Source organism: Macrobrachium nipponense, chromosome 16, assembly GCF_015104395.2.
Source record: "Macrobrachium nipponense isolate FS-2020 chromosome 16, ASM1510439v2, whole genome shotgun sequence".
Classification (NCBI taxonomy): domain Eukaryota; kingdom Metazoa; phylum Arthropoda; class Malacostraca; order Decapoda; family Palaemonidae; genus Macrobrachium; species Macrobrachium nipponense.
In genome coordinates, this window is record NC_087209.1 from 64473657 (window position 1) to 64487297 (window position 13641).

Consider the following 13641-nt stretch of genomic DNA (forward strand, 5'->3'; position numbering starts at 1 on the left):
TCAATGCTTATACCTTTTGAGTATGCTGAGATATTTATTTATCCATCATAAGCCTGAAGATTGCACAACCTAATGAGCAGTCACCATAAGTCCTAAGGAGAAGGGTCTAGAGTCCTGGGCAATGTCTGGTGTTGCTAGGCACAGCATTCATTACTAGTGAACAAAATAGATCTCCGAATAGCTAGGGATGGGCCACTGCCCCTTACAGAATGATCATTTCATGGAGCCAGAAAGAAAGGGTGTATAGCATGGCTTCCACTGGGCACGTAAGCATCTCATTGCTAACAAATTCTTGCAGATAAGGGACGAGATATTCGTGAGACTCTTGTCAGAAATATGTTATTGTCATGATACAATAAAGTTTTATGCATACTTACCTGGCAGATATATACTTAGCTATAGACTCCGTCGTCCCCGATAGAAATTCGAATTTCGCGGCACACTCTACAGGTAGGTCAGGTGATCTATCGCCCCGCCGCTGGTGGCGGGAATAGGAATCATTCCCGTTTTCTAAGACAGATTTTCTCTTCCACCTGTCTCCTGAGGGGAGGTCGGGTGGGCCATACACCGTATATATCTGCCAGGTAAGTATGCATAAAACTTTATTGTATCATGACAATAACATTTTTATGCATTCAACTTACCTGTCAGATATATACTTTATTTTTTTCTGATTGGCCACCTTTGGCGGAGGGTAAGAGACAGCTAATCTACTGAAATAGACAGGAAACCACATATGTTGTAGGTAATAAAATTAAAAACCTTGATTCCTACCTGTGTTAGCGAAAGACTTCATGGCTACTGCCTAGGAGCCCGTATCGCTTCAAGAGCCTCAGCGAGGTAGTGACCTCATGCTAAGAGTTCTTGATGGGTCTGTTACAGGGGTCTTACCCACTTACGCTTCAGAACCTTAGGATCTTTGTCAATGGGGTCCTATCCACTTACATGACAAAACACCTTGCCTATTGGCATGATCATAGAGCACGACTAATCCCGATCACCTGATCCTCATTGGGGTTAGTACTACGATTGAAAGGAGTCATCCCCGAACATCCTTTCAAGCAACCCACAACTCAACAACAATATCAAAACTAATTATTAAAATTATTATTTAAAAACAAATTTAAGGATCAGCGTCTGCTCCATTTCCCAGCATAGTATCCGCTGATACATAAGGTCCAAGAGCGAAACATTTATCGTATGTTATCAACATCCTTTAAATAGTGGGATGCAAATACTGAATTGCACCTCCAATAAGTTGCTGCTAAAATGTTTCTCATGGACATATTCTTCGTAAAAGAAAGGGAAGTTGCCACAGCCCGGACTTCGTGAGCTTTCACTCTCAGCAGCTTTAAAAACGAGTTTTCTTTTGGCAATTCCTATGAGCTTCGGTAATTACATTTCTGACAAAGAATGCCAGTGCGTTCTTTGACATAGGTCTCTTGGGGTTTCTTACCGAACACCAAAGACTTGTCGACATCCCTGAAGCTGTGTCTTTCTTTCTTAAATAAAATTTAAGGTCCTGACTGGGCAAAGGGGACCGATCCAACTCTCTTCCTACCAGAGAAGAGAGTCCTTGACTTCGAAACTTCTGGCCAAGGTTTAGAAGGGTTCTCAATTCTTTGCTAGGAAAAGATCCTGGAAAGAAATGACAGCCGAGTCTTTTCTAAATCCCACCCGAGAGTTCCAAAGCATGCAATTCACTGATCTCTTAGCAGTTGCTAGAGCCAACAGGGAATATGCATTTGCTAGTAAGATCTCTGAATGAGATTTTATCTATAGGTTCGAACCTGTCCGACATCAAGAACTTTATGAGGGACACGTCAGGTTCCAACTCGGGGGAATCGACGATCTCAATTTCTTAGTCTCGAAAGACCTGATGAGATCATGAAGATCCTTATTATTCTCGAGATTCAGCCCTCTGTTTCTAAAAAACAGCTGAGAGCATGCTCCTATATCCCTTGATAGTTGATACGGCCAATTTGGATTCTTCTCTCAAGAAGAGGAGAAAAATCCGCGATTTCGGTTACAGAGGTATTGGAAGAGGACAGCTATTCGACCTACACCATCTACGGAAAACTTCCCACTTCGATTGGTAGACCCGCAGGGTAGAGGCTCTGCGGCTCTAGCAATTGAAGTTGCCACTTTCTTTGAAAAGCCTCTCGCTCTGACCAGTCTTTCGATAGTCGAAAGGCAGTCAGGGAGAGACTTTGGATGTTTTTTGTGGAACCTCTCGAAGTGGGGTTGTCTGAGCAGATCTGTCCTGTATGGGTAGAGATCTGGGGAAGTCCACCGTCCAGCATTCCAGTACCGCTGGTGAACCAGATTCGGGAAGGCCAAAAGGGAGCAATTAGAGTCATTCTCATTCCTTCCGTTGATTGCCACAAATTTCCTTACTACTTCCCCAGCAATTTGAATGGGGGGGAAAGGCGTATGCATCTATGCCTGACCAATCCATGAGGAAGCATCGATCGCTGTGGCTCTGGGATCTTCTTCTAGCGAGCAGAAGTTGTCTATTTTCCTGGAGAGGAACGTGGCAAACATGGTCGATCTGGGTCTCCCCCAGAGTGACCATATGTCTGCAGACTCCTGAGTGGAGCATCCACTCTGTCGGGAGAACCTGGTTATTTCTGCTCAAACCTGTCTGCCCTTAGGTTTTTTACTCCTTGGACAAACTTGTACGCAGAAATAATGCCCCGTTCCTCTGTCCAGGTTAATAGCTCTCGCTATTTCGTTCAGAGAGAAAGAGTTCCTGAGTGCCCCCCCTTGATTCCGGATGTAAGCCAGAGCTGTGGTGTTGTCGGAATTGACTTGAACTACCACCCCTCTGACTTCCGCTTCGAAGTATTCCAGGGCTAGATGAATTGCCAGGAGTTCCTTCGCATTGATGTGCAGAGTAGTTTGTTGTCTGGTCCAAATACCTGCTACTTCCTTTGGACCCAGTGTTGCTCCCCAACCTGTTTCCGAGGCATCGGAAAACAACACTCGGTGAGGGTTTTTCCGAATCAAGAGGGACACCCCTTCGTTCCTTGTTAATGGGGTTAACCACCACTTTAGGTCGGATTTTATCCCCTGTTGGATGGGAAAAACGTCTGCCAAGGTCTCCTGTCTTTTGACTCCACATCCCTCTTTAGATAAAATTGCAGAGGTCTGAGATTTAATCTTCCCAGGGAAATGAACTGCTCTAACGAGAAAGGGTGCCCAGCAGACTGAGCCATTCCCTCGCTGAGGTCCCGTTCTTTCCCTAAGAAGTTCGAGATCTTTTGTAAGCCTCGAGTAATTCTGTCTTGAGATGGAAACGCCCCCGAAACCCTGAGAATCCATCTGTATCCCCAGATAGACTATGTTCTGTCTGGGGATCAATTGTGATTTCTCGAGGTTCACGAGCAGTCCCAGAGATTTTGTCAAGTTCAAAGTCTTCTCCAAGTCCTTCAAGCACTGAATTTCCGATTTTGCTCTTATTAGCCAATCGTCCAGATAAAGGGATATATTTATCCCCTCTAGATGTAGCCATCTCGCAACATTCATCATTAGCCTCCGTGAACACTTGAGGGGCCGTAGAAAGGCCGAAGCATAGGGCTCTGAATTGGTATACTTCCCCTGCATCATGAATCGGAGATATTTCTTCGATGATGGATGCAGGGGGACATGAAAGTATGCATCTTGTAGATCTAAGGAAGACCATCCAATCTCCTGGACGAAGAGCCGCAAGAACCGATTTTGATGTTTCCATAGAGAACTTTGTGTTCTCCACAAATCGGTTCAATGCGCTCACATCCAGGACCGGTCTCCACCCTCCCAGAGGATTTCGGAACCAGAAAAAGACGGTTGTAGAATCCTCGGGAATGCGGATCCCGAACCACTTCGATGGCCTCCTTTTGCAACATCTGTTCTACCAGTTGCAATAATGCTTCTTTCTTGGCAGGGTCCCTGTATTGGGCTGACAGTTCCCTCAACCGGGCTTCTCCATCGGGGTCGTAGTCAAGGGAGGTCTGTCCTCGACAGGGGATCATATATCCCTATTTGTTACCACGGAAAGGGACCAAATTTCTGCCTGTCTCCGAGCCCATTCTTCGGAAAATTTCCGAAGTCTGGCTCCTACCGGTGCTTGAAGGACTGTTGTCTCATTTTGCTCTCTTGACAGGTCTGAAGGAAGAACCTACCTCTCTTCTGCACTCCTCTCTTCTTAAAAGAGGGTCTGGCCGAGGTACTCCCTCGAAAGGGCTGTTGAGGAGCCCGAGTCTCCTCTCTTAATTAAATGGACCCAACCCGAAATCCAGCGATTTCTTTGCAGCAATTGGGCCAAGAGATCTTGTGTGGCCTTTTCTGTCAAAGAATGAGAAATATCTTTTACTAGATTTGAAGGAAACAATTGGTCCGACAGAGGAGCATACAGAAGAGATGACCTCTGAGTAGGAGTAACTGCTTTTGTCAGAAAGAGCTAATAAGACTCTCTTCTTCAGAATACCAGTTCCAATCAGAGAGGGCCACCTCTCCTGATCCATCCTGAACTGCCTTGTCCATACAGGAAAGGACACTATGAAGGACTTCTGGACTAAGAGATTCCTTCTCTTGTGTCTTTTTGGCCAAACACCCCAAGGGACCAGTCTAAGAAGAAGTTAAAAACTTCTAAGACATTAAAACAATCCCTTGAGGAGATGGTCCATCTCACGAAGTCCCCCATGTGATCTTTGCTGATGACAAGGCTTGTCTCCTAGACGAATCCACCAGATTCGAAAAATCTGCTTCGGCAGTGGACGGGAGAGCTAGACCCCGTGGTTTGCCCGTCTCGTACCAAATTCCCTTCTTTCCTGATAGTCTGGAAGGAGGGCAGGTAAAGACTGTCTTCCCCGCCTTCTCCTTGGATTCCAACCAATTTCCTACGAATCGGAGAGCCTTGTTCATGGAAATGGTTGGCTTCATTTAATAAAAGATGATTGTTTCGGGACCTTCGTGCTTGTAAATAAGGACCTTGGAGAAGGAGGAGCAGTCGGGCTTAAAGAGTCCCCAAACTCTTGAAGTAAGAGGGCTGCCAGCGTCTTGTAATCTGACAATCCCGGAGCCGAGTGATCTTCAGAGTCCGAAATCTCTTCCAAATCCAATTCCGAAGAGGATTGTTTATTTCCAGCAGGAGACTGGCCTCTTGCAACATCCACCCCACTCTCGCAAGAACGACGACCGCCTGTGCGATAACTTGCATCCCTACGAGAGATAGGTTGATCCTGCAAAACGACCTTATCCTTCTCCTGGCAAGAGCGATGGCCGCTTGTGCGACACCTTTCTCTCCTGTCGACGAAGGATGTCCTCTCCTATCGCTTTCTCCGGAACCACCTATGTCCTGACAAGGAATACGGCCGCTTGTGCGACAACTAGAGTCCTTGTCAGGTAAAGGTTTATCCTTCCGAAAGCCAAACAAATCTTCCTGCTTAATTGTCTTTTGGAAAGAAGTCCGTCTCTTATTTGTCACTTGTGGCTCATTGCGCCGGTTGGCGCTCGTGATTCCTTGCGCCAAGCTGGCGCTTCTGGCGCATTTCGGCAGAGTGGCGCTTCTGGCGCTTCTGGCGCATTTCGGCAGGGTGGCGCTTCTGGCGCATTTCGCCAGGCTGGCGGCTTCTGGCGATCTGGCGCTTCTGGCTCTTCGACTCGTATGGAGTCTCAAACGCATCTGGCGCATTGCGCCAGGTTGGCGTTTTTGGCGCATTCTTATTACTCCTCTGAGATATAAAGCCGAAACTTCCGTTTCTTCTTTCCTTCCCTTCGTCTTCTTTATAGGAAGGAAAGAGTCCTTTCTCCTGGGAGTTTCCTTAGTAAAAACTCCTACTAATGGGCCGAAAGTTGCTCCTGCACATTTAGGATAATTTTTTCGCAGGCCGCATTTCTCTTTTTCCTTCCCTGATTCAGGTGAGGGTATCTAGGAAGCGGAAGGAAACTCCGATTTCCGTTTAGGAACCAATCAATCTCCCTTTCTTCTTCTCACAAGGTGATAGATCGGAGAAAAGTTCAGGGCTTGAATCCAAAGTTGGAGCCCTTCCAAACTTCTCTTTAAGGGGCGTGACAGTTCATCAGAACTCCATCCCCTTACATTCGGTGAAGAATCTGACGAAGAAAAACACTTCTTTAGGATGCTTTTTCGATAGCGATCCTTGGCAGTTCGGGTCGTCACAGAATCTGCCGAGGGGACGCCTGATCGGTGGGATTCTCCGTAACCTCCGTACGGCTTTCGACATTCCTTCTCCTCTGGGCCTGTGAGCTTGGAAGGAGGTCTAGGCCTGGGAGCGAGACAGAGCCGATCAGACGCACCCTCCACTGCACTAGGGACACTTAATTCACTATCACTGTGCTTACCTTTCAACGTCAGCATTTGACGTTCCATCCTTTGTAGCGCAGCTTTAAGATCTGCAATTTCCGTTGCCGGATTTGCAGTCTTAGTACTAGATGGAAGAAGATAGAGGTTTAGGGTTAGGTGTTAATTTAATATGGCTCGTTAGAGCGAGCCTACTTACACTTCTGGAGGAAGCCTTCCTAGCCCTATCCATATCTAATTTCTTAAATATGAATTTAAATTCTTCCATTCTTCCTCATTCATATTTACACATTCATCACAGGTGTTAGAAATTGAACATTCATTCCTTCTACACCCCTTACAAACGTGTGGAGGGTCTACCGAAGCTTTCGGTAGCCTCACCATGCATCCCTCATTTACACACTGTCTTCTAACCGTAAAGCTAGAATCCGACATCATGAGAAATATCCAAAACCAAGTCCAAAAAACAGTCCACGAAAGAGTATGCCAAACCAAGATCCAATACGTCACCAAAATAACCGGCTTAGAAGATCAATAGCGATGAAAAAACACGAAAATCAAATCAGGAGTAACAACAACAATGTTGCTGTCACGGCCGATAGAGAAAATCTGTCTTAGAAAACGGTGGAATGATTCCTATTCCCGCCACCAGCGGCGGGGCGGTAGATCACCTGACCTACCTGTAGTGTGCCCGCGAAATTCGAATTTCTATCTGGGGACGACGGAGTCTATAGCTAAGTATATATCTGACAGGTAAGTTGAATGCATAAAATGACAAGTTTTAAGTCTGCCACAAACTTATGAATGTGAACAAGAAGAATCTGTAAATCACAAAGAGTTCCAAATAAGATACAAAAGGTCAGTAAAACAAACAACAACAACAACTACTTGATTAGGCACAAAGGGTCGCAGAAACAAGTCTTGAAGGTGGAGTTTTTCGATTCAAGGTCTTCTTTCTAAAGCTCTTCAGTGACTGAGTTAAACTGCAGTGGAGTGTATCCCGAAGCTTACAGAGTGGACAAAAAACTAGGACCACAGACAACTCTAACAAAAAGAAAGCTCCATGCCATTCAGTTGGATGATATGGTTCACAGCACAGGAATAGGCTTCAGGAGTAGAGGTGCTGCCAATGTTAAGATTGGTGGCCCTGGTCAGTTTCTTTGAAAGCTTTTGAACCATACTTCGAGAAAAAAAATAGGTCCAACAAGTCCAAATCTCTCAGGGCTTTAATGTCAGAGGAAGACAAGGGATTGGAGAGATCTAATGTGAAGAATGAAGGCTGAATCAAGAGATGCCACAACCCTTCTGGTCATGGCAACATTGTCCAAAGACATGGCTCCCACTTTTGTTGTAAAAATGACAACCAGTGCTTTACTGAAAACCTGAAAGGAAGGTCAAGTGGGAGAGGACTGAAAATATGCATGCATAAACTAGACAATAAGAAAAATTAAATTTTTTACTCGATAAACTCTACTAAGAAAACAATATACAGAGGAAACTGTACATGCCGTTTGTGCAAACAACCTTTCAAGCGGTTGCAAAGCCCTTCAGTGAGACTTCATTTGTATTAAACTAACACTCTGAATAGTCCTAAAACTTTACTGCATTATCCAATAAATACAGTACTTACCAGTAACTTTCTTTTCACACTCAAATATAAAAAAACATCACAAAGACCATCATTCAACTAAAGGTATCATCAAAATAGGTGTTAAGAAGAATTAATCTATTACAGAGTAGTATATTGTTTGTTTGTATGGTGTTTTTACATTGCATGGAACCAGTGGTTATACTGCACCCAGGTTTATTAAGTATATCACTGGCTTGTCTAATATAAAATTATAGTAGCCTACATCATGCAGCAGCGTTAAGTTCCATTTGGTTAGCTGCCTTACTTTTCAATTAATATATAGTGTAGCATAAATAAAAAATTGATTTAGTCTGTATTGTAATCCATTCGTTTACTGTCATATTTACGGGTGAGTCTGAAGTAAGGTCAATCAATGGTAACAGACTACCGTAGCCTACCTCAAGTCTAGCATACATTTCAATCACTTTGAGGTCAACATAGGCCTATTACCTAGTTATAAGGATTTGAAGTATTAACTTCCTCAGAAGGCATATGCCCTACAACATGAATCAAACATCTAAATATGAATATGTTGTAGATATGATTATATACAAGATGTACATTTGAATTTATAGCTAGGTCCTCCCTTTAGATACATAAATGTTTTATGAAAAAAATTGTACTTATTATGGTCACTCACATTTCAGAATTTAGAACCTACAGACAAAACAGTGGCAGTCTGGACATAGGCCTGGAGCTGATTTACTGCATAACCAAGGATACATATGGCAATGGTACACATTTAAATTTTTTAATAGAGGGATTTCAGCCATGTTTCTTCCATGCAATAACCCTTGGAAATTACCAAAAATGCTAATAAGGGTTGGTTGGTGTTTTGAAACTATACGTTGGTTTTGTTTGCAGTGGGACGTCATATTTAGAGACTGCTCTTCTCATCCATACTGTCTGTTGCGACTTATGAGGTCACTGAACTATTGCCCATGTACAGTCCCAAACAAGTGTGAATACTTGTTATGCCTTCAGTATTTTGTCATCCCTTTGTGCTTTTTCAATAATTTCCATTCCAAACCCCCAAAACACCATTTTCCTACTGGATGGGACCCCTTTATCATTAGATACGTATAGGATGGATGGGATGTTACTAGATTTACCAAGCAAATGTGATTTAAAGTAATATTAAGGGTAAAACTGAGGACTACTACTGCAGAATATTTACCAACTTTCTCTTTGTGTTTTTATGCTTATGCCTATTGTTTAAGATGTTTACTGTTTTTTGTTTATGTTTTTACATTTATCTTCAAGGGGCTCGTATTACACACAATGCCCATTTTGCACGTAAACTGATGGTTACCAAACTAGAGGGGTGTGGTAGTAATCTTCAGTTTTACCATATCAAGCTTATTGGCATCATCAAAAACTTTTTGATAAACAATATTTCACCAATTACAGAATGACTGGTGAAACTGAAGATTACTACCATTTCATGTGCAAAATGGAGGCCACATTTAAAGCATACAACCCTTTGGGGATGAACTTGAAAACATAAGCAAATGATGACAAACACCATAAAGATAATTAAAAGGGATGAGCATAAACAAAACCATAAACAAAAAATGGAAACATTCCAGTCGGTAACTGGCAGGAACCATGACAGTGTTAACGAATGATCAATTACTCTGCAAATATCTAGGCTAGCATTATTTGGGGATGTACAGTTTATAGTAAATACACAGTAAATTTTAATTCAATATCACAATCACTCTCATGAGTGCTGTGTTTAATACCAGACCTATGTAAGTGAATCTTAAAATATAAATGACAGTAAATAGCATTTCTTGGTTAAAATAAAAATAAATGATAGTAAATAGCCTATCTCGGTTAAAACATAATACACATGACTACAAATAGCCTATCTCAGTTAAAGCATAAACAATGATGGTAAAAGTCGTACCTCAGTTAAAACATAAACACGAAGGTAAATAGCCTACCTCAGTTAAAACAAAAAAAATCACATTTTTTAAAGTAAATAGTAATTTTCCTAGCTATAAAAACTTGAGGTCCTTTACATTATGAATTATTTTCAGCGTAAGCTGGATTACGGCCGTTAAATTCTTGAACAAGGTGGTTAGGCAGTAACTACTGTCTGGTAGGCGGGTAAGCCCGCTAGCTCGGATGTAAACACACCCTTAAACATCAACACACGCTCGCCCTCTCTTCGTCCAATAAGCTATAGCTGGTTCACTTAAGGTAGATTCTTGGATGAGCCCTATGCTGACGAGACATTTGCTTGGCGGCCGCTGATTGGCTGGTACCGGGAGTTAGGCAGCTCCCAGCCAATCAGCGACCGCCAAACAAACGTCTCGCAGGCATAGAGCTCATCTACGAATCTACCGTAAGTGAACCAGCTATAGTGAAAGGATGAAAGAGGAGAGGAAATACTGCAAGAAAATCAAAAGACAAACCTCAGTAATTTCCAAAGCGTAAGTATGAATTTCAAATTAATATAGTATTGTCCTAAAGTGCGAAAATATGTAATAAGAGTGTATGCACACCCTTGCCACTGACTCTTAACACATAAAGTAGAAAGGTGGCTAGCAAGGCTATCACTAAAAGTGGGTTTGTATATTAATTATTAAAGTCAATTGATTATTAACATCAAATACAATATATATGTATATTCATTAAAAATAATAAAGGAAAGATCCCACCGGGAAAATCGTGATTAACGACTAGTCAACAACAGCTCACAAACATACGTCTTCATTTGATGACAGCCGAAAACAAAGTGGAGTGTTTACATCCGGACAGGCGGACCTACCCGCCAACCAGATGGTAGTTATTGCCTTGCCACCTTGTTCAAGAATTTGGTAGATCTATATAACTATTCCGTGGTGAGCTAGAATATGGCCTGAAAGTACTAATTCCTAATGTAAAGGACCGAGGGTTTGCATATCGTGTAGGAACAAAAACAAATGACGATAAATAGCCTATTTCGGTTAAAACAAACACGACAGTAAATGACCTATCTTGGTTAAAACATGAACACATGACAGAAATAGCCTTGACGGTAAATAGCCTACCTCAGTTAAAACAAAAATAAATCATGGTAAATAGGTAGCCAGTCTTGTTTAAAACATAAACACGACGGTAAATAGCCTATCTCAGTTAAAAAAAATAAAAGGTGGTAAATAGCTTATCTTGGTTAAAACACAACGGAAAATATCATATATCGGTTAACCATAAACACATCACGGAAATAGCCTATCTCGGTTAAAACAAAAATAAATGACGGTAAATAGCCTATCTCAGTTAACCATAAACACATGACGGAAATAGCCTGTCTCAGTTAAAACAAGATGACCGTAAACAGCATATCTTGGTTAAATAAATAAATGACAGTAAACAAGTAGCCTATCTCGGTTAAAACAAAAAAAGGAAAAATGCCCAAATGACGGTAGCTAAATTGCCTATCTAGGTTACCTAAAGGGTAATTCTACAGTACTATTCTGTGGCGGCCAAGACTATGGCAGTTGCGGTTTTCTATACAGTTTTACCTCCTGAACAAGAATTTTCAGTAATATTTATCCGGACGACTGTAATTAACCCCCAGGGGCCAGTACTAAACACGGCGAAATACATTGGACGGCTCAATCCCTAATGGATGTCATATCCGCGATTACGTTCCTTGTAGAGAATTACCCTACAGAAGCAGTCAGCACAGACTGCAAGGAACGCAAACGCGGATACGACATCCACTAGGGATTGGGGCGTCAAATGTATTTCGCCGTGTTTAGTACTGGTCCCCAGGGGGTTAATTACAGTCGTCCGAATACCTACCTTAACTTAAAATTTTTGTTGCAGTAGGTAAAACTGCATAGAAAAACCGCAACTGCCATAGTCTAGGCCACCGAGGATACTAAGTACCCTAGATCTACCAAATTAATATACTAATATAGTACCTAGTAGTGGAGAAATGGTATTTAACCCAAAATGGCATCAAATCATCAACTAAAGTCTTCAAGCTAAAGACAAGACACGGAGTCTAGGTAGGTAGCTTAGCCCAATGTAGGAACTCGTCATTAGTGGTTAGCTTTTAGCTTGAGCTAGGTAGCTATTAGTTAAGCTAACCTTTATGCTCATGATTTCAAAATATGTCAACACTAACCTTGCCTTCTGTGGCTGGCTCCTGAATGTAGATATTACTCATTGTTACGAATGCTGTCGTTCAGTGTAGTGGCCCGTTTGACATTTGTAGTAGCAGTTGTAGAACCGTGTTGTTGTTGTTTCCCTTCAAAATCGTCGACCATCTTTCAGCCTGGCAGAGAACGTTGCCTTTTCAACGGCTCCTTGAAAATCACGCTGCAAAGCGATACGAATTACTTTTTTAAGTTTTCCTGAATTTGAAATATTATAGAACTTTAGTTGATCGAAGACTTTTTATTCTGTCTTCGTTTTAACTTTCCCACTACGTTATTTGAACACCTGGGTTAGAATTCTATTTTGGGGCGTCTTTGAAACTCTTATCGAGTCGATTACTAGATTAGAAAGTAGATATCTATGGATCAGAATTTCCTGTAACTAAAAAGGCAGTATAAAAATACATTATTTCATCGTGACATGACCTCTGATGTTGCAACTGACACTTAATCCTACACCAGAAGTGACGGCAAGCAAAATTCTAATGTAATACAAGTGCAAAGACGAGATGGACGCTATCTTAAATTTCGTTATGGCTTATAGACTCTTTCCATTTGAAACTAAGCATTTATGAATTAGATTTCTTTCAAGAAGAATAATCAGCAGGGAGAGAAAGTTTAAGACAAATCCCATAGAAAGTAAATATCTGAAGATAATGTATATATACTAGTACTACTACGTAGTTTGGTGGTCTTCCACCAGGGCGGCCTTGCAGAGTTTTGCGGCCATCTTGAAAGTCCAGGGATTAGTGCGATTGTGATTTTTTTTATCCTGATCGCTAATGGTACAATGCGTGGTTTACACTTGCCAATATAGGGAAAACAAGTCTTCAACACTCATTTTAAACACATGTGTAAGGACAACGCTTATTCATGATTTTCTCTGTATATAATTCATCATTTGCGTTGTTCTTACTTCCCTCCGAAGAGAGCATTCAGCGGGCTTTCCGCCAGTGTATAAAGCTTGTATAACCATATATTGTGTACTTTTATATTTTGTATTTTTTGTCTCTCAAGAAACACAAATCGGGTCTCGCCGACTCACTTTTACTCTCTCGGGTCGGTGACACATTTCCGTCCGCATGCTGTATATTTGTATTTCCCTTGACTGTAATAAAAATCAGTACACTTCTACCTGCCTCTTTGTCCACCACTCTCACAAATGGTGACCCCGGAGTGACGGGACCCAAGCGATTTGGCTCAGCCATTAAGGGACTTACTACTGCCGCTCACCTTCAGAGATCTTTAACGGACTCACACGGCGCCTCAGTATAGATCTCTGAAAGCTCCTACCGTGGAAATAACCAACGCCTCTAACGGACTAAATACGGCATACCTGCCCAAGGTGTGTTCAGGCGTTTCCTCAAATGGTTTTGGCCAGCCATTCACGACTCTGTCGACCGTTTCTGTGAGAGAGGACAATGGGCGCAGACAGTACCACGTGGGAAACCCAGGCCTACCCCCGCCCCAGCGACGGCCCTCGGACACACAGCGGCCCGCTCGAGCTGTCAAATTGCCCCCCTTCAAAACTGCGGACCCACCGCCTGGTT

The 13641-nt window shown here is 42.4% G+C and overlaps 1 protein-coding gene across 1 annotated transcript in view; it reads right to left on the reverse strand.

The window, feature by feature from the left end:
* LOC135195361 (spliceosome-associated protein CWC27 homolog) overlaps positions 1-12256 on the reverse strand; it is a 50519-nt gene extending 38263 nt beyond the window's left edge. Inside the window, exon 1 of the mRNA XM_064221622.1 lies at positions 12061-12256. Within this exon, the coding sequence (XP_064077692.1) occupies positions 12061-12102 (42 nt within the window). The 5' untranslated portion in view covers positions 12103-12256. The remainder of the gene's footprint in view (positions 1-12060) is intronic.
* Between the last annotated feature and the right edge of the window lie 1385 nt (positions 12257-13641).